Genomic DNA, 19,627 nt, shown 5'->3' with positions numbered 1-19,627 from the left:
CCCTCGGCCAGTCGCCCCAGGCACTCACCCCATAGCAGCAGGACGGGAAGCTGCCGCCGGCGGCAGCCCTGCGCCTCCATCCCGGCGAGGGGCCGCGAGGAACGGAGCCTGCATGGAGTAGCCGGTCCGCAGCCGAGCAGGAACCAACCCCGCTTCAGCCCCCACCCCCGCCGGGAAGGCTCCTCTTCGTGCCTCGGCGTCCAGCCTCGGGCGGGAGCGGGGCGGAGGGGAGCAGCTCCCCCGCCTCCGGGTGCTCCCAACGCCGGGGGGGCGGACCCGGCGGCCGGGCCGGGAGGGGCGGGCGAGGCTGGATAGGCGGGAGCGTGCACGTGTGAGTGTTGTGTTTGCGTGTGCAGGCAGACGGGGGGGGGGAGAGTGGGATGCCTCCAGCTCCTCCAAAAGCCCCGGCGAGGATGCCGCTTCCATGGGTGGGTGTTTGGGGAGTAGACACCTAGCCCGCACAGGAAAGGTTCTGGTCCTCAGTGTCCAAGGGGTTCAGTGACTCCTCACCTCCTGCCCTGGGAGCCACAGCAGCCTCTCCCCTCCTGTTACAAAATCCTGACCATTGAGGGTGAAGGCATGAGGGGCTGAAGGGACACCTGTGTTAGTCCACCTGCAGCCCTTTCAGTTTGGCTTGCACGGCACTGACATGTTAGCATGCTCAATATTTACGGCTGAACGTGGGCAGTGAGATGGCCTGACCTCACACAGACCCAGAGCAGCTTGGAGCTCTAAGAAGATGTTTAATGTGTTTTTATGTTGCCATTTCATCTTTGCATGGCTCTTTTCAGAGAATAGTACAGCTACTGATTTTCATCAATATTTAAAGTCTGTGTTCCTGGAGCTCTCTCTCTAGGAAATTAGCATCTCCATCAAGAAACACCAGACTGAGAGGCTGCTAAAGAAGGCTTTTCTTACCTAAAAATAATTGTACTGCTCAGTAATAAAGAGCCAGAGTGTTTTTCTAGGTACACGGACACTCAACCAATAACTGCCTTTCACTAGAACATTAAATCACTGCCATTATTAAAGGTCAAATGTACCAAAAACCTTAAAATTTCAAAAGAGATTTTCAAGCCATACATAAGAGCAAAGAGTATTTTTATGTATTAGTCAGGTTGTTCCCATTGACTTAGTATACTTGCATAGCACAGTGCTTCCAAACTTTTGGAGAGTGGGACCCCAGGTCAGAATTATGCATTGCATGTGCCTTCGGAAACAAACTATTTAATACACAACCTTTGTCTGATTTATGCTGTTATCTAGGCTGAAGGAAATGGAAAACTTTGGAAACTAAAAGTATGTTAGTTGGAATGAACCTCCTATCATTTGTGTGCTACTTTTTCCGCTTAGCTGGAAGCAAATCTTGTAAAATACCATAAACCATAAATAAACCATAGCTCAGGGAGATTCATCCTTCAGCGGAGAGGCTGCCATTTCTGCTTTGTAGGGAGTGTTTGCAAATTGCCCGTGCCAGAAGGAACTCCAGGGAAGTGACAAGCATGAAGGTACATACACCATAGAGTTCTTATACCATCTATAGTATCCTTCCTAACAGTAAGATCTTGATTTCTGTCATAAATTCTGTTACTGGCAAATCTAAAGTTACAATGAGTACTTTCAATAATTTAGACTGATCTTCAGGAGGGTTAGCATGTATTGTTCTTTATTCATATCATTATACGTTAAAATATTTACGGTATATTATGCACCATACATGCAACATTTTTTTGTAACATACGTGGAGATGATGTTGATAGTTTTCTTCTACGTCTTTCATATTTGTTTTCTTCATCTGTTTCAGATGAGAAAATGGCAAATTTTAAAAGGGAATATTATTTCTTCCTGCTCAAGATTCCGCAAGCAGTTCCCATTTTATGCTTGCAGCATGTAGTTTGAAGGTGCTTTTTAAATTATTCCACTTAACTATAAATTTTATTTATAAATTTACCTATAAACTTATAGGTAAGTGGCCTAATTCAGCATGTTGCATTGGATCATCAGCCAACTATGCTACATGATATCTTCAGCAATGTGTTCTAAAATTTGTAGTCTGATTCACAGGTGTATTTCAACAAAACTCTCACAGCATTAGAACTGTCAGCAAGGTGGTTCAAAACTCAACAGGAATTGGTGCCCACTCCCTCCTACTTCCTCCTACCATTGAAGTAATTCAAATAGATTCACTTTAGAATGACTGTGAACCTTTTTTTTCTGCAAATCTGCCTTGGTGACATCATGTATCTACACCAGCAGTAGAAATCCAATTCACTTTCAAATATGTGATATTGTAAATGTAATTTGCTGTACAAAGCTCTGAATCCCATCCCTAAACAACACACACTATCAGTGACCTCAAAGCCATGGTATGGTGTAATTTCCAGACATACAACCTCCAGAGATCACACTAACCCCTCTTCAGGCACCCTGAAGACAGTGCTGCAATCACATTGCTTCAGACATTGTTCTGAAATGCTTAAATCTGCTAATTAGCCACTGACTAAAAGAAAATATAGCAATAGACATGTTTGTAGTTGTTTCAGTATGATAAAGTTCATGAGGAGTGTGAGGTGAGAAGAGATGGAAGAAGTCAAGCCATCCAGGACAGGCACTCTAGCAAGTGCTAGAGTGTTCAGGGTGGAGCAAGATAAGGTGATAAAGTTTCCTGCTCCAGAGGTTAAACTGATCCAACAGAAACTAAAAAAATAAAAAAATAATAAAATAAATTAAGAAAAAACCCAAAGACATTACACTGTGGAAAGCAACGTTGCCTTTCCTTGTCAATTTTGGCCCAGAGAGAGCAGCTGCTTGCCTGTATGGAGAGACTGCCTAGTGCTGGATGGAAAGTTTTCTTCTTCTCTTCCTCGTATGGCAATTTTTGTATAAAAGGTACATTAAGGTTTTAAGATGATATTTTAATGGGATTGCTTGCTGGACTGAGGTTTGAAAAAGTAGGCTCAGTTCATCTGTGGTTTTAAACTAAAGTAGGTCATCTTTCCCATTCAGTGCTCCTAGGAGTATGTCTTTCCTGCTCCAGAAAAAAGGAAAAAAGGGAGGGGGAGAGGGGATCTGCGGGTCATTAAAGTAATTTCTGTCTTTTTAGCTTCAATATAAGAAATGTAAAAACATGCTAAAAAAACCCAAAATTATGCTTTCTTCCTGTGATTCTTAGGCCCGACTGTGGTATATTGACTGCACATAACAGCCAAATTGATAAGCTGAAACCCTTTATGCCTGTAATACCTGAACCAAAGGCAGACAAAAAAAGGACATTTTTGTATGTAAAGACTTTAGGCATTTTTACATAAAAGCAGGCAAGGAATAGGGAAGCTCATGAATATCTTGCCAGCCTTCTAAAACTTAATTTGTTAAGCCATGTGTGAATGTGCTTTGTGATTTCAGCAGGATTTCCATGTTCAGAGCAAAGCATCTAAGCAGTGTGCACTTGCCAAAGTGCACTCTATTTCAGAGGTGCTGAGCTGTAAGTATTTATCACCTCTAAGACCATTTTATTTTACATACCTAGCCATGACATGACAGCCTTCCCCCGAGCACAGCAGGTGGGCTTTGTTTGAAGGAAGCAGAATATTCAATTACTTGGTTTCCATACTAGTTTCTAGTACTGCAAATTGTCTTGATTAAAAAAAAAAAAAATCAAGGTACTACTATATCCTGCACCATCAACACCTATACCTACAACTAATAAAAATTATCCCACAAGTGTCACAAAGCAGATCAAGGGAAACCAGACAGATTTTATGGGATGATGGTGAATATCATCTTCCCTCTCTCTTGAGGGAAGCATCGCAGTCAAGGGTCCTCCACCAAGACGCCTGCCCCTTGTTTTACAGCCAGCAGTGCAAAAGGCTCTCATCAAAGGACACAAGTGAGAATCTGTAGGACCTGGGCTGTCTTGCTGATTCCTGTATGTTGTTCTCTTACTAAAAGGAGTATTCCAAGGCCACTGGTGACTGTACGTCATGCACGTCATAATCTTCTCTTCCTCTTCTGCACAGCTATTCTTTTTCCACACCAGCCAAAGCTTTGGTGTAACAGAAGGTCTTTGTCATTTGGCCCAGGGACGGAAAACAAATCATGCCTTCATTTTTAATGTAAACATTAGCAAAATGCACACAGTGCTCTGTTCCTTCTAGACTAAATAAAGCCAAAACTAATTGATGGGTTTTTAAACACTTTGCTGTCAGTTATGTTCTAGAGGCCTTGACTTTTTATTCAGAAATTAATTTAGTTTTTCATGACAGGCTGGCTGCACAGTTTGGAAAATGCCAGCAAGGAATATACAGAGTATCTCCCGTACATGGTTGTGCCTCTAAGAAATAACTCAGCTTTGAAAGTCAGGGAGAAAGGTACAAAAAGAGAGATGGAAACACACATCTTTAATTGTTTCCTTCTAGAAATAATGACACTGTTTAAATTTATTTTCATACAAAATCTTACAGAGCTAAAGTCTGAGATATTATAGGATTGTGTTACCAATGAGCTTACAGCCGTCTGAAGGAACATTCAAGGATCATTTTATAACCATTGGAATGAACTGACTCCACAGAGATTGGTGAGACAGCAACATAAACCTTCCTACAACAGAAGGCAGCAAAGGCTATTTGAGTTCAGTCTGAGCACAGGACTTCTGAATCCACCCGTAGGTTCTGATCAGTCCTTTGTGAACCAGCATCTCCTTATCATGAAAACAGAATAATGGTCCTTCCTAGGTGCATGAAAGAGTGGCATTAGGACTGAGCAAGACAGGTCCTAGGACATTTCTTAAATGAGAAATTCCATAAATTTCCATTCCGTGGAAAAATGCAGCACTATATAAAATGGAAAATATTACCATAGTAAATAAAATGTTATTTGGTGGCACAAAATGAGTGCAATACATAACATTTCTAATTATTCAGTCCTAATTCCTAGTATAGTTATCCTTCTAAAGTAAAATAGAAAATAAAAATTAAAAAAAAAACCTTAACATTTAATTAATGTTTTCATCTCACTATTGCATTCACAGAGTTAGACTTCTACCATAATAAATCATCCTGTTTTAATCTTGTCATCTTTACAGCCCCAAGACGACCCCAGCTCATGTACAGACCACTTGCACCTCTTTCACAGACACATCTCACAGCATGTGCTACAAATCACGTAAATTGTGAAACCAGGCACAAATATTGCCTTGTGATGTTTTGCTTGGCCAATATCCCTTGGAGTGCCATGGCACAGAGCCCCAGCTTCCATTTCTCGAGAAGAAGACCCAGAGAGTTCCCCCCAGTGTCATGCATTCACTTTACTAGTACTACCTCGCTTTCCCCTGACTGAAATGAAATGCACAATAAATATGAGACATTTGGAGAAAATTCACTGGCAGTGTGCCTAAAGCATATCACTGATTGTCACTGCCATTGAAAAAGGGGAAGGGAGGAAAGAAAGGTGATGTGTCAGAGTCACACCTTTGCTTGTGTTTTTTGTCTCTGTCATAGATCGGTCCAGGGATCTCAAATGTTCATAAGGGTTTTTTCACCCTTTGAGCAAATACTGTCATAAGTCTTGGGATTCCTTCCAAATTACTTTAGTGAAGGAGACCAGTTATTTCCCCCACATAGGAATGAAACTACTGTTTTCATTTATGAGTGCATCAATTAAAGGTTTAATTGATTTTATTGCACTTACAGAAATGACAGCATCTGCTTGGGTTCTACTAATCTCAAATTACAGAGAATATCTCAGTGTGCTGAGTGACCACAACTCTCATTTGAGAAAATGATGTGTCTCAAACATCTGGAGCAGCACAAAAATAAGAACAGGACATGGGTGGGAACAGTGGGTTGAAGATTTATCTTGGTAGCACTCGCTCCCTTTGCCCTATATCAAACAGGAGTGTATGCAGCTGAGATGGGTGTGCTCAATCTGTGATTCACTGAGAAATAACCTAAATTTTAAGGAAATTCCTGCTATTACTAAGAAAAGTAAACTGTGTGTTTATGCATTAGTTAACATGGAATACTATCTATCCTCAAATGATAGTATAAAATACAGACAGAAGGAAATATTATCTTTTAAAATGTTTAATTTTTATGAGAGGTTTTATTCTTCATAAATTTACCTTTAAATATCTAGCCCTTCATAATTTAACCAAATTGTTGTAAAAATCTCTCACTGTTTTTGGCTCTAATAGTAGAATGTTCTGCATCTCATGGAATTACTAATGAAATCTTACTCAGGATCACTCACCATCAATTCCTTTTGTTTTAAATTTAGAAAAGATCAGAAACAAAAAAAGGAGATAGCAGTTGTTACGATAACAAGTTAAATTTACCAGATACTAAATTTTTCCATGGAAGAGAAGTGAACAACTAATATAGATAAGCAAAAGTTCTTTAAATAATCTAGATTAACTGAGATAGGCAGTTGTTTTGTTGGTAGATACAGATATAAAATATTCCAAAGGTGAGCTATCTTTACCTCCAGAGATTTTTAAATCAGAGGAAGGATGTGAGTAAGTGGATGACAGGCACAACAGGTGGTGTACCACTGGCACACATGCACACTTGACGTTTCCAGCTACTATATCAGCTGGCTGATTAATTAGTTGCAGCTCAGTGATTTCAGGTGGAATTTACTGCTTGATCCTAGCAAGCACAGTACAGTGCTTCACTAGAGAAAGCGAGAACAATGAGAAAATATGAATCTCCTCCAGCCCAAAAGGAAAACCAAGACAAAGTTCACAGTAAAGCAAAGAGGATTGAACCCACACTGCTGTTGCATGTGTGTCATTTGCCTTAATCATCCATCAAAGCTTCAAATAAATGTGAGTTTCAAAAAGAATTCCAAACAGAACAACCCAGAATAAAAACATAACTATCCAAAAGTGCTTAAAGCACATGTTGGGAGGAAAAAAAACATAAATATTTAATCAAAAAACAAAAACCTGTTCACACCATAAATCAGGCAACTACTTTTAAAAGACCTCCAAATAGTTTAAACTTGCTCTGTCTTCTGCACATATGTCCCAGCTCTTCCTCTATTGGAACTAACTCTGTTCATTTTTTTGTCTACTCTTCACAACGTTGCTATTCTAATTCTGACTAAAGTAAAGGCCTATGACTGAGCTTGTGAGAAAAGCTGCGAAAGGGAAAGACAAGTTCCATCTCTTAAATTAATAAATTTCCTTTAAAAGATTTCTTGTAATATTTCTTCCTTTCTGTAGGAAATAAATAAAAACACCTGGCCTGCTTTTGGCTAGGACAAAGTTAATTTTCTTCTTCATAGCTGGTGCACTGCTGTGTTTGGATTCAGTATGAGACTAATGTTGGTAAGACACTGATGGTTTAACTGTTGCTCAGCAGTGCTTACCCTGAGCCAAGGACTTTTCAGTTTCCCATGCTGTCAGGGAGCAGGTGAACAGGAAGCTGGGAGGGAGCATGGATATCCCGTACCATAGAGCATCATGCCCAGTATATAAACTGGGGGGATTTGGTTGGAAGGGACTGATTGCTGCTGGGGGATGGGCTGGGCATCAGGCAGCAGGTGGTGAGCAATGGTACTGTACATCACTTGTTTCTATTGGGATTTATTGCTCTCTGTCACTTTTTTCCATTACAGTTGTCATTATCATTAGTTGTAGTAATAGTATATTTTATTTTGTTTTGGTTATTCAGCTCTACTTATCTTAATACACGAGGTTTACCTATTCTTTCTGATTCTCCTCTCCACTGGAGCAAGGGTAGTGAGGTAATAGCTGTGTGGTGCTTAGTTGGGGCTGGGGTTGAACAATGACAGACATTTTTGGTGCCCAACATAGGGCCCGGAGATAAAAACAGACCTGATCAGAGCATGTTAAAGCAAATTAATTATAAGCAACAATTGTATTGGTTTAATAGTTGCTGGTCACCATGTTATTTCATTTGCGTATGTGCTCACAGGCATGTTATATAGCACTGCTTTTGGTGTATTTGCTCCCTGTGGTGCTGTTTATCCTCGGTGGGGTCTGGGCTAAAGTTATAGTTTTGTTGATCTTTGCAGTAGTGTTTTATGACATGATAGAGTTTCTGGTCATGAACCTAATCTTTTCTGTGCTCGTCACTGGATCACCTTTGTACCTCGGGAGCCATCTCGTGGGGACTGTTAACAATCACACCTTTTAACTGTTCCTCGCAGAGCCAAAAAGACCTTTCCTGAACATTTCATTTGCCTGTTTTTCTGATTATGGGTATATGCCAGTTTGTGAGATGGGCTCAGGAAGCCCGAGCATGAGATCATTCCTTGGGAGAACACTTCCAAGTATTTACATTAAATCTGTGTAAGAGATGGGCATAGATGTTTCCTGCAATAACAACACACAGATTTACTTTTCTCAACTATTTTTTTTTATTTTCTGGAACCTAGAAAATATTAATTAATTGAAATAAGGCCTTCCATTAAAGTAAACTTCAAAAGATGCTAATCTTCCTTAATAAACTATGGAAAAATGTAACTGAGAACACTCAAGCAAAGAAGCATTAATATTATCTATATTAATATGATATAGATATTAACATGATATTACTATCATATATTAATATTATAGAGATCACATTAATGGATTTCTTCAATCAAAGAAATCCTTCGAAGGGAATTTTCTTGACCAGATAAGAGAAAGTAATTATAAGCAGGAAAACTATATGGGTCATAGCAGATAGAATGTCAAACTCTACCAAGGAGAGACACCCTGTGGTAACAGCCTAAACTGTCATTCCTGCAGTCACCTGCAAAGAAACAGCCAAGTAAATTATATATTGGGATTAAATAATTGCTTATAAAGCACTCTCTTTTAATAATACAGGTAACAACAGCACAGATCTGATAAAAAACTACTATTTTCTGTTTTCAAAGTGCCACTTACAAATTTAGGCTCATCTTTAAGCTCACAAATCAGTGTTTATCTTTTTTGTGCGTTCCTCTCCCCTTGCTTGAGATGTGACTGTCCATGCAGCTAGAGCTCTCATTCTCTCACATCCTCTATTGACTCAATTCACAATGAACACTTTTGCCATCAGGCCCTCCCACCAGCTCACCACAATAGGAAAGTCCTACTGCTTAAATTTGTTTTTTCAAATTTCTTGTCTTCACTTAAAAGATCCTTCAAAGCCATCCCTCATCCGCATTTTGCTGACACCTATGTACACTTACATTACCACTAGACCTCTCTAATTCCCAGGCAAGGGATATGAAGGAAAAATTAGGCTCCCCCAACTGTAAGAGCCACAAGAACTCACCCCCCCAGAAGTCACTGCAGCTTTGGTCAGATGTGGTATCGTGATGTGTCCAAGCTGTGTGTTGAGGTCTCCTCTGCCCTCTGCTATACTCTGCTGCTCCCTACCCAGCAGAGGCCAGCCAGCAGATGTGCCCCAAAACGGCACCAAGTTATGCTGGACCCTCTCTGCAATTAAGAAAGCAGCTGGGCCCCAGCTGAATTGCTTAAAAGAAGTTCTACCCTCACCAGAGTAGAGGTGCTGCTCTATGTTTCTTTGCATGTGGTCAGAGATGCCTCTGAAATGGCAGAATCAGGTAGAGCTGCTGACAGGTAGGTAATTTTTCTAACAGTCAAAGGACAGTGAGGAAAATATGGCTTTTTGGGGTTTTTTTGAGAGTTTCTTGATGATTCCCTTGTGTGTTGGAAATAAGCACTGATTGAGGGACTTTTCATTTGGATGGATGTGCATGGTGCCTGGAGCTGTGGGAAGGCAAGAGATAATACTTTCTTCCAACTCTAGCAAACCAGCTAAACAGTCACCCTCTCCCTTACCTTGTTTCATCAAAATAGGTTTTCCATAAATAGTTTAGTCTAATGGAGATGGGAGAAGATTGTGTTCATAGAAATAGGCTCAAGGGCAAGTACATGTGCCTTTATACTGGCAGCTCCAATGGACTGAATCTCAGGCTCAACTGAAATGAGTTTGACAGCAACTAAAATAAAAAGATGGAGAAAAAAACCTCAACACTTACAGAATCTGGAAAGATTATTTAATTAAAAGGTAACTTAAATATATATATATATATAATTTTCCATTAAATGAGTATTTCTGAACAACAACATCAAGGTAAGCTGTAGTTTAATAAAATCACCTGCAAAGAATATGGTTGAGCAGCCTCTGCTGTCTCATGGTAGTGCTCCCAGGTAAGACCATTAACACCACTGACTTAAAATCCTCTGACTCATTTAACTTAATGGCTTGGAATAAATGTTCGCCGTCTTCCTGCAATGCTAAAACCTCATTCGTTATTCCACTGACATTTCTCGTCTTTACAGGCAACAGTTACACACTGAATACACATTTTAAAGTTCCAGCTCCCTCTATTGTGCAAACATTAAAAAAAAAAAAAGAGTGTTTTCATAATGAAAACAAAGTAGGAGTAAATAGATTTAGCACAAAAATAATGTAAGGAAATACTTAAAAGTTAATTTCTTTTTTCCCTCATCCTTTGATCTCATTTAAGAATGAGGATCAGTAGTAACCACAGACTAAAGAAGAATGAGGTGTGTGATATCACGGGATGTTTTCCAAAGCAAGACATGTATTGACGTCAAGCGCACCTTTTTCCTTCCAAAACATACTCTGCCACTGTGTATCTGGGCCAAGGAGGCATGAAAAGTGCCTGCCCAGAGCTTGCATCGCCTGCAGGGAGAGCCAGGAAGCAGCAGCTCTGAATGGTGCAGCAAGTCTGGAGCCGTTCCAACCACAGGATCTTTTGCACAAGCAAGAATCCCTGGGGAAATGGAGCCAAGGGAAAAACAGAGTTCACTCCCATTCAAAGCTTGCAATGGGCAAGATAGACAAAGAGAGAGAGCCACAAACAATCAAACCACTGCAGAAAACAAAAAGAAACAAACAAAAAAATAAATAAACCTTTTATTAAGCATCAGTTAAGCTTATAGTTCTGCTTCATTAGGAGCAGGTTAGCTAGTACTCAAAATAAAAATTAAAATAATGAGAAGCATAAGCAAGGTTATCTTTCAGTCTGTAAAAATGCCTACAATGAACAAGCTATAAGAATTAAAAACGATGCTGTATGGTGGATATCAGGCTCAAGAGAAATCTTTAGCCCAGTGAAGAAGAGGATGGAAACAGAAAAAAACAGAGGACACTTCACACAGGGACTGAGGCAACACAGGGATACAAGCCTTCAAGGAGCTAGGAGGCTCCCCCAGGGAATGGAGGCCTCTTGCCGGAAGGAAGCTCCAAAGATGGACAAAGGCTTGTCCCCAGAAGGACACTTCCCAGAAAGACTCTGACATCAAAATGAGACTCTGCAGAAGAGAGGAAGGAGGCTTTTCATGGAGACTCTGGCATCACAGTGGAAGGAGGCTTCACTAGAAAAGGCTGCTCTGAGATGGGTTCTGAGACCACTGGAAAAAAAGGCTTCACAGGATGAGGCGGCTCATCCTGTAAATAAGCGGGGCGGGCTTGTGGCTTTCAGTGCAGGCTCTCCCAGTGCCGCCCGTGGGCACTGCCGTGGGCGCACTTGCTGCCTGATCCTGAGCCATCCCGAAGCCCGGCCCTTCAGGCAGCGCCTCATCCTCCCCGGCTCACCTTTCTGTGAAACCACAAATGTGTGCTCCAGCCTGTTACTGCAAGTTCGCCCCCTCGGCACCCGTTTATCGAGGGGTGAGAACCTTGGTGGGGGGGATTGGCTGCCGGTAAAATTAACTGAGGTGGGTTTTGGAACCAAATGGGCACCGTTTGATGTGTGACGGCACAGAGTGCTTCCTTGGTCCATTAAAAATACATCAGCTGAATAAACTACAGCCTCTTGCTCTTCCAATTCTTTTCTAGTTTTCATTTGCTACTCACAGCTCAATTTCCACATGTATTTAGTATTTACATCGTGTTTTGGCTTTGCTTTTTTGCACTGATGTCTTAGGGCAGTGGATTTGGTTTCTGTGGATTTGCTGTCTGTGGTCTCCAGAGTTATTTCGTAATTCAAACCCAGTGCACAGGCTCTCCTGTTGATGTGGTTTTCCCTCCACTGGCTGTGGTAATCCCTTTTATCCCACGTGCCTTGGTGTCATTTCAGTATCTAAATGTCTGAAAGTGGGTTTTGTCGCCATAAACTTTATTTTGTTGAAGAGCAGCAGTTGCACTGGTTAAAGGTTAATTTGACCCAAAGGGAAACTAAAGTGCCGGAGCCTCTGGAATTTGTTTTCCCCTCCAAGTTCAGTGCAACAAGACTCGATATCGATGTGGACTCATCCTGTGTGACAGAAGTCGTGCTCTTAAACAGGATTGCTGTGGCACACATGGGCATGTGGCCTGTGCTGTGCTGAGGAGCACCCACCAGTCCTGTTGTGCTCAGGGTGATTGATTGTTGTAATCATGGTATTTTGGGGCCATTTCCTCATCCCCTGACATCCGTGGTGGCTCTGTTTACATCTGAATGCTAAAATATTTCACTTTTTTGTTGTCAATTCTTTGCATTTAAACTAATTGTGCTGATGTTTTTATTATTGCTGCTGCTGTTTATTATTCCACCTTCTATCTACTCATTATTCCTAGAGTGAGAGATAAGGTGACAGGATACCTCTACCCTGATGGTTATCCGACACCGTTTGCTGCTTAACTTCAGAATAACAAGTGAATGATGCTTTCAATACCCAGGCAGATAGTATTTCACAGTAATCGACTTCTAAGTAAATTTTAAGACATTAAGTAAATAATCAGTTGATTTTTAGTTTACTGTCATCCATACCCAAGCATCCACCACAATCCGTCTCTGAGCACTTGCAGTCTTCTGATTAGAACACAGACTGACATTGCTATTGGAACAGCACTGAATTGGTGTCTCTAAATCATTGCTTTTTTCCCCTTTTTTATAAAAGCATTAGAGGGAAGTGAGAAGGGAGAGCAGTGAATTGGTGTTAATACATAACAGCCTCCTGATTTTATTTGGATACAAATTCTCATCCCATCCTGTCTTAAAGCCAAGTATTCCTTATTTCAGAGCCTTAGTATGTGACATTTTAAGCAATGTGCTTGTCTGATCTCTTCCTGACCCTGCACACAAGTGCACAAACTGTGTAGTGTGTCCTGAGTAACAGCATGGAAGCTAGAACTTACATCTGTGTATCTCTTGAGTAAGAGTCTGAAGGCTAGAAATCAAGTCCTGTGTAGTATGAGTGAGAGCCTGGAGGAAGCAGTTTGTGACTCAGCATTTCTTTACACTTGTTTTTTCACAATGTGAGAGGCTTAATGCTAAATTAAGTCTCTGTAGGAAGGAGAAACACTCAAAATACACCCTACGGATGAGGATTTTTTTTTCCCCAGAAGTAGCTAAATTTCATCTAGTAGTAGAGTGGAATGTTTTATTTCAAAACTGGGCATGTAGCCAGCAAGAGTATCAACACACTCTTGACTTTTTATAGCTATCTTGGTATGGAGCTCAATATTTCCCAACAAACCACTAAACTTTGAGCACCAGTTTTTTATTTTTTACCTTTTAGCCTCCTTTTCCCGCTCTCCTTCCCAATCTCCCTGCCCAACTGCAGCTGGGCAAATTCTTGCAAAATTGGGTTACCTGTTGCCCCTAGAGGTTTTTGGCATGAAAGATCTGTTTGCTGTTCCCTGTGTAGGATAAACCCCAAGTTTAGTCACGGTATGTTGCTGGCTGCAGATAAACATGAAAAGTAGAATAATTATATCCTGTGTACTAGGTATTTAACTGAACTCGGTCTATGCATAGTACTGAAAAGAGGAGCTTTAGCAATTGCAACAGCAGAAAGCTCTTCTGGCAATTCTCACCCTGCAACAGAGAAAGATTTGGAAGCAACTGCTGCTAAATAATGTATGTCTCAATTAAGGGAATGAAAATATACTAGTAAATAAAAAAACAATTTGATGAATAAAATTTGGATCGAATAAAGTATGGCGAATGAAATACAAATTTAACAGTCCCTTTCTTTTTATTTGAACAAAAAAGTCAGCCTTTAGCTTCTTTATGATACCCACTATTGCATTTTGTGTTTAGAACATTTGCCTGAATATGGTGATAATGGTTTTGGTGTTATCTTGGTTTCTTTTCAATTAAGTTTTTCTACATGTGAATAAACCTCAAGGGACAAGTATTCATCTTCAGACAGTTAAAGGAACACCATAAGCAGATGTTGTAGCAGGGAATTGAATACACCTCTGTTAACAACACAGACATCTCCACTCCATTGACACCTGTGTGGTTTCGGTGTTGTGGCAGCTCCTGTCCTCTCTCTGTCAGTCATGCTGGGCAGCCATTGCTGGAGCCTAGAAGACTGTCTCTGCCTCAAGGTGGTATGTAGTTAAGGCTTTAGACAGTCTTCTGGATAGACAGCACAAATGGATCCACTCAGGTCTGAACCCAGTGAAGCTGACAATAGTCACATAGAAGAAGACAGGGGACACAAGGCAGGATTCAGTTGGTATCTGTCTGCATTTGCAAAGTAGAAGGTAACTTGATATGCTTAGGTCATAGTAGCATTAGTCCTTCTTCTCTAATAGCAGAATTTCAAGTCCTGCAGTTTGACACATTGGAAAAAAGGAAGAAAGAGTAGGCCCAAACCATAATCTGCACTGCTGGAGCAGACGAGATGTAGGAACTCTTCTGAGAGATGGTATAAATCCTTGCTACAGCAAATCAGGCCAATACCAAAATGCTAGTTTGGCCTGTATTTAAAACCAACAATAACAACCATAATTAAGACGGAAACCAAAGAGATAAAGGTGGGATATCTAAGAGCTAAAGCTCTAAAGTTGGCAATTGTGTGACTTAAAAGGGAAAAAAATACCTGATTCCATTCCAAAAGTGTACAAATCCCTTCTTGCCCATAATGTGGCATTTATCTTAAGAATTTCTAAGGGAAATAGAGTATGGTGTCAATAAAATAGTTCTCGTGTATTAGCAGTGCTTCACTGCAGTTTAGCCCTTTGGATTCAACCCTATTCAAAGTACTGATACATAGGTTATGCATTCTATATACTATATTTCTTGCAATAAAATTGTAACATGGAAATGTAGACAATAAGAGTTCTGCTTCAATCCCATCAAAATGCATTTTAGAAGATCACAAAACTGTGAATGTCTGTGTGCTTCTGCAGAACAGCTGGTTTCCCAGGAAGACGATCCAAGACCTTTCTGCATGTGGATTCATGTTCTCCAACTGTTTGTTAGTCATTCACTGCTATGATGCATGAAGTGCTGCATGGACACGACTTCTATAATGCAATGCACTCCAAACTGCAGGCTTAAAGGGAATATTTGGAATAGACATAGTGGTGATCCTCTAACTTGGCACTAAAATGAAAGCTGTGGTCTCTACATACTTCTCCTGACCTGGGACCCTGCATCTAGATGGGAGACTGAAAATGGAAGATGGGCAAGAGTTTGTGGAGTGCAGAAAAAGGAGGAAATAAAATAAAGGGAGGGGATCATGACCGGCCTTAAGCAAGGAGAAAGCAGAGAGAGAGCACCCCTCTTGCTTTGTAAGGTGCATCAATAAATACAGCATAATTACAATACCTCAGGTGATAAGAGGCTATTCAAACAATAATAAATTCAGCTGAAAAATTAAAGAAAAATCACGACTGATGATTGAATATGCAGTTCTAGGAAAGACTAAATTAACTTCTGATTTTGATATCATCACCTCTATGTTACAACTTTAACTCGTTTTGTTAAAAGAAGCAGTGAACTTTTCCAAAGTCTCTTTGAAGGACTTGATCAAGTAAGCTCCCAGTTCATTGTTCGTCTCCTGAACAGCTGCATCATAACTCCCAAAGAGTGGCGTTGAAGCCTTCACATCCTCCCTATTTGCTTGGAGTAAAATGAAGTTCAGCTCCTCTGCTACACTTTCATATTTTTGGTGATCAAATCTGCAAACGCTAGCATCATCAATGGGGTAGGTGATGCCAATAGGGTAGCAGTCCCTTGGAACTGGGAACTCCACATTTTTCAGCATTGGCAATTCACAGAGAAATGTAAAAAGGTGTTTAAGTGCTTGGGATGACAGTGGGTTTCCCACAAACTTAAACTCATGTAATTTCTGGCAAGGGCTTAAACCTAAAATCAACATGTTGACATGAGTGTCTTGGATGTTACAGTCCTCCAGGGTAAGACTCCTGAGCACTGAAGAGGAATGGCTGAGCAGCTTAAAGAATGTTGATGGGTAAAGTTCAGGTATATCATGACCACTCAGGTCCAGGGCTTCTAAGTGATTAGCATGGAAACTGTTGGCTAAATAGGCCATATCAGCATGGTTCAGCGAGCAGTTAGAAACATCCAGCATCTTCAGAGGAGTTTTTAGTGGGCTGCAGAGACAAAGAGATAACACTTTTGTTGCATAAAACATTGAAAAGCTACATTTACAAAATTATGTGCAACTATACACATTATGAGTGTAACCATCTACCACATTCATTATTTTTTCTTACCTCTCTTGAGAAACAGAAGCATGTGCCAAAAATAACAAGTGTATTTTCCTTCTGGAATCAGTTCCATGCATTAGCTCCTTCTTTATGTGACTCCCCTGTGTTATTTTAATGGGGATTAAACATTGTATATATCTATTTTGTAACCAGTTATATGTTTTCAAGTGTCTATGACTTGCTGAATTAATAGCCTATCACCACTACCATAAAGGCACTGGTGGCTACTTCTTGTATAAAACTGTTGTAATTCCAGAGATTTAGATCATTTCCATGAAGGAAGGATTAATTCCAAGATGAAAGATAATCTTGGAATTAATTAATTCCAAGATGAAAGCTAATTGTAACAAAATATCTGCTTTTGTTTCTAGGGGTTTTTTTGCTGTTTTTAAATGCCTGACACGTTTACATTTTCTAGTGTTCTGGAGTTGCAAAAAGAACTACTGATAAAGAAGATTGGAAGAAGTATAAGTAAGATTATACTCAGATATTCTAATTGAATATAAAATAGTTCTGATAAGTGAAAATCAAGAGATCTCTTTCATACATACTAAATCTTAGTGAGACTTCTGTTACAGAACTCAGCTGGATCAAAGTTAGAAACTTGCAATTTATTTCTCTTGATATAAGTAGTATGCCACTCATAAATTTTAAATAAAATTACTCCTTGTATGGGAGAAATTTTAGACTAAGGTGATTTGTCTGCATGAAACTTTTGTCTGCCTTTTTTTTAGATGGTCTGAAAAGCATACAGTTAACTTATTTTCTATTCCAGTATGAACACTGCTCACTGGCAGTTTGTTATCTTTTTGAGAATTGCCAGTTTTTCACAGGAATTCATAATGAATATTTATGGATCAGCTTCATTTGCAGTACAGAAAAGCATCAAATCTCTCTTGCCTTGACATTAAGAGACACAACAAACAACTGAAATCAAAGTCTCAAATCAAAGTCTACTATTACCCTGCCCACCTGAAAATACAGTATCTGTGGGGTTTAGTATATTTACTCCCTCTTTTTTAGAGGACAAAAATTCACTAGAGACTCTAAAAAATACTTGGAATAGGACCAAAGCCAATGCAAGCTGCTTAATGCATAAGCTAATATAAAAATTGTCCAAGTACTACTCTTTTATGTGGTAGCCAAAAGTATATTCTCACCAGATAGGTTCTGGAAGACTAATAAAAACAGTCCATTCTTCTAAGTGCATTGGGTATATATTCGCTGCCAATTGTCCCCAACAAACAACCTTTCCTGCTTTCTGCTGCCCCTTCCCACACACCCTCCAAGATACTCTCACTTTCCTTATTCTCAGAGATTCTCAGCTTGCTGGTGGCACTGTTCTTTACAGTCCTGAAAAGCAGGATGACCAAATTACCTGAGCAGTTTCTGTATTCTTCCTGTGAGTATAGAAAATGACATACACAGCTCGGTGAGCTGTGTCATTTCACCCATCTTTTCTCCAATATTAGTAAGCATCTGTTCATCTGTAGCTGTGAACCTCTGCACATTAAATGTTCGTGCTGGCAAGGTCAAGGACATCAACAGAGGGAAGTGGATACTGTTTAAGAGTATTTCCAAGTGTTCCATTTCCAAGCGAACATTGTGAACTATTTCCAGTTTGCGCAACAAAGAGGGATCAGCAAGCTTTATGATATAGAAGAATTTCTGCAAAGTCAGGTTGTCAGATCTGAATGCCACACAGCAGATCTTCAGTGGACAACAGCATTTTTTCAACAGCGCCTCCACAACCAGCTCATAGTTCCGCTCTGTAACAAACAAGTCAATTAGCACATCAATACTGATTTCAAAGGTACCTGGATTGCACTGTGCTTGTTGCAGGTAAACCACCAGCTCTAAACAAAGCTTGGAGAGCATCTGCGTCCTGGCCCACCTGCCCATTGTCTTCTTGCACTCACAAAACTGAACTTCAACATCTTTTATACCTGTCAGGTCGACCACTTTCAACCTTTTCATGTAGGGAGAAAAATTATTCAGCACATAGTCTCTCAGCCCTGTCAGACAGCTTTCCAAGCACACTGAGCATGTTCTATGGCTCAAGTCTTCCTGGTAGTCCACAGTAGCTCCCAAAAGTTTTCCCATATTAAAGTCAACAAGTGGCCAGTTCTCTACCAAGTCATGAATCACTTCCCCTTGCTCCAGTAAATAGCTGGCTTTAAAAAGAAGAGGAAAAAGATTATGGGCGACATCGCTGAGACTCTTCCTGGCAAGCTCTGCATTTGACACGAATGCTTCGGCGCTAAGGAATCGGAGAGACTTCATTGTTGCTCCAGACTCCTTACCGTCATGGAGAATGACTTCTATATTTAACTAAAGATTCTAGTTGCTTATCATCTTCTATTTTTATCTGCAGCTGTTGTTTGCTGCTAGCAGAAGCCTTGCTGGAAAGGCGGAGTGGACAGTCACATGCTGTTCCTCTGCTTTCTATTTTGGAGCTATATTGTGACTCTGTAGCACCTCACTGTGAGATCTTTAGTCAGAGAGCTCTTAAACCCCCATGTTTAAACCAAAGCTAACTAAACAGAGACCACTATCCAGTGTGAACAGTAAAATCAAGGCAGCACATATATACATGAGAGAATTTATGTATGTATGTTATCTATGCCTTACAAAAAAGCACTCAGGCCTCCACTTAAAAACATAACATGATCTGTATTCCACTTTCTTACACAAAAGATGCTGTGCTGGGGATTCACATGTTGATTTCAATGGGGAAGATTTCCAAGAGTTAGCATAGAGCTTCTCCATAAGAAAAGACTGAGGCACTACAGCCACTGAGCTACAGCAATGTCCCTCCATTTTGCCCTTCCTATCAGCCAGGAGAAAAACCTCTGTCACTCAGCTATCACAAAAGTAGAGACCATGTTTCTTTCTTTCAACCTGCCACTTCCTTCCAGGGGAAGCAACGAGGGGTACCTCCCTTACAGTATCCTCTCACGTCGTTTGCTGGGCAACCAGAGGGATGGAGACTTTTTTTCAAGTTGCTGACAATCCTGATTTTTCAGATAATTCCACATCTGTTTTGTTGTGAAAAAGTCATGCCACACTTCAAAGATTCAATTTTTTTTTTCTTTTAAAGTAAACTCATTATGGAATATTTTATCAAAAGAAAAAGAAAAATCATAAATATGCTTTAAATTACCAGGGAAGGGACGTCTCTATTA

The 19,627-nt window shown here is 40.3% G+C and overlaps 2 protein-coding genes across 2 annotated transcripts in view; both read right to left on the bottom strand.

Moving 5' to 3' along the window:
• The window catches only part of RAMP3 (receptor activity modifying protein 3), a 44,568-nt gene extending 44,372 nt beyond the window's left edge, over positions 1 to 196 (bottom strand). The window contains exon 1 of the mRNA XM_050324595.1: positions 29 to 196. Coding sequence (XP_050180552.1) covers positions 29 to 80 — 52 coding nt within the window. The 5' untranslated portion in view covers positions 81 to 196. The remainder of the gene's footprint in view (positions 1 to 28) is intronic.
• Positions 197 to 15,679: 15,483 nt separating this feature from the next.
• Positions 15,680 to 18,725, bottom strand: LRRC14B (leucine rich repeat containing 14B). Its single transcript, XM_050324551.1, has 2 exons — positions 17,821 to 18,725; positions 15,680 to 16,325 (listed from the first exon to the last, which is right to left on the bottom strand). The coding sequence occupies exons 1-2, from the start codon at positions 18,723 to 18,725 to the stop codon at positions 15,680 to 15,682; spliced, it is 1,551 nt and encodes a 516-aa protein (XP_050180508.1).
• Positions 18,726 to 19,627: the final 902 nt, after the last annotated feature.

This window comes from Myiozetetes cayanensis, unplaced genomic scaffold, assembly GCF_022539395.1.
Source record: "Myiozetetes cayanensis isolate MyiCay16 unplaced genomic scaffold, myiCay2020 scf1, whole genome shotgun sequence".
Classification (NCBI taxonomy): Eukaryota; Metazoa; Chordata; class Aves; order Passeriformes; family Tyrannidae; genus Myiozetetes; species Myiozetetes cayanensis.
This window is presented reverse-complemented; position numbering and strand designations above follow the sequence as displayed.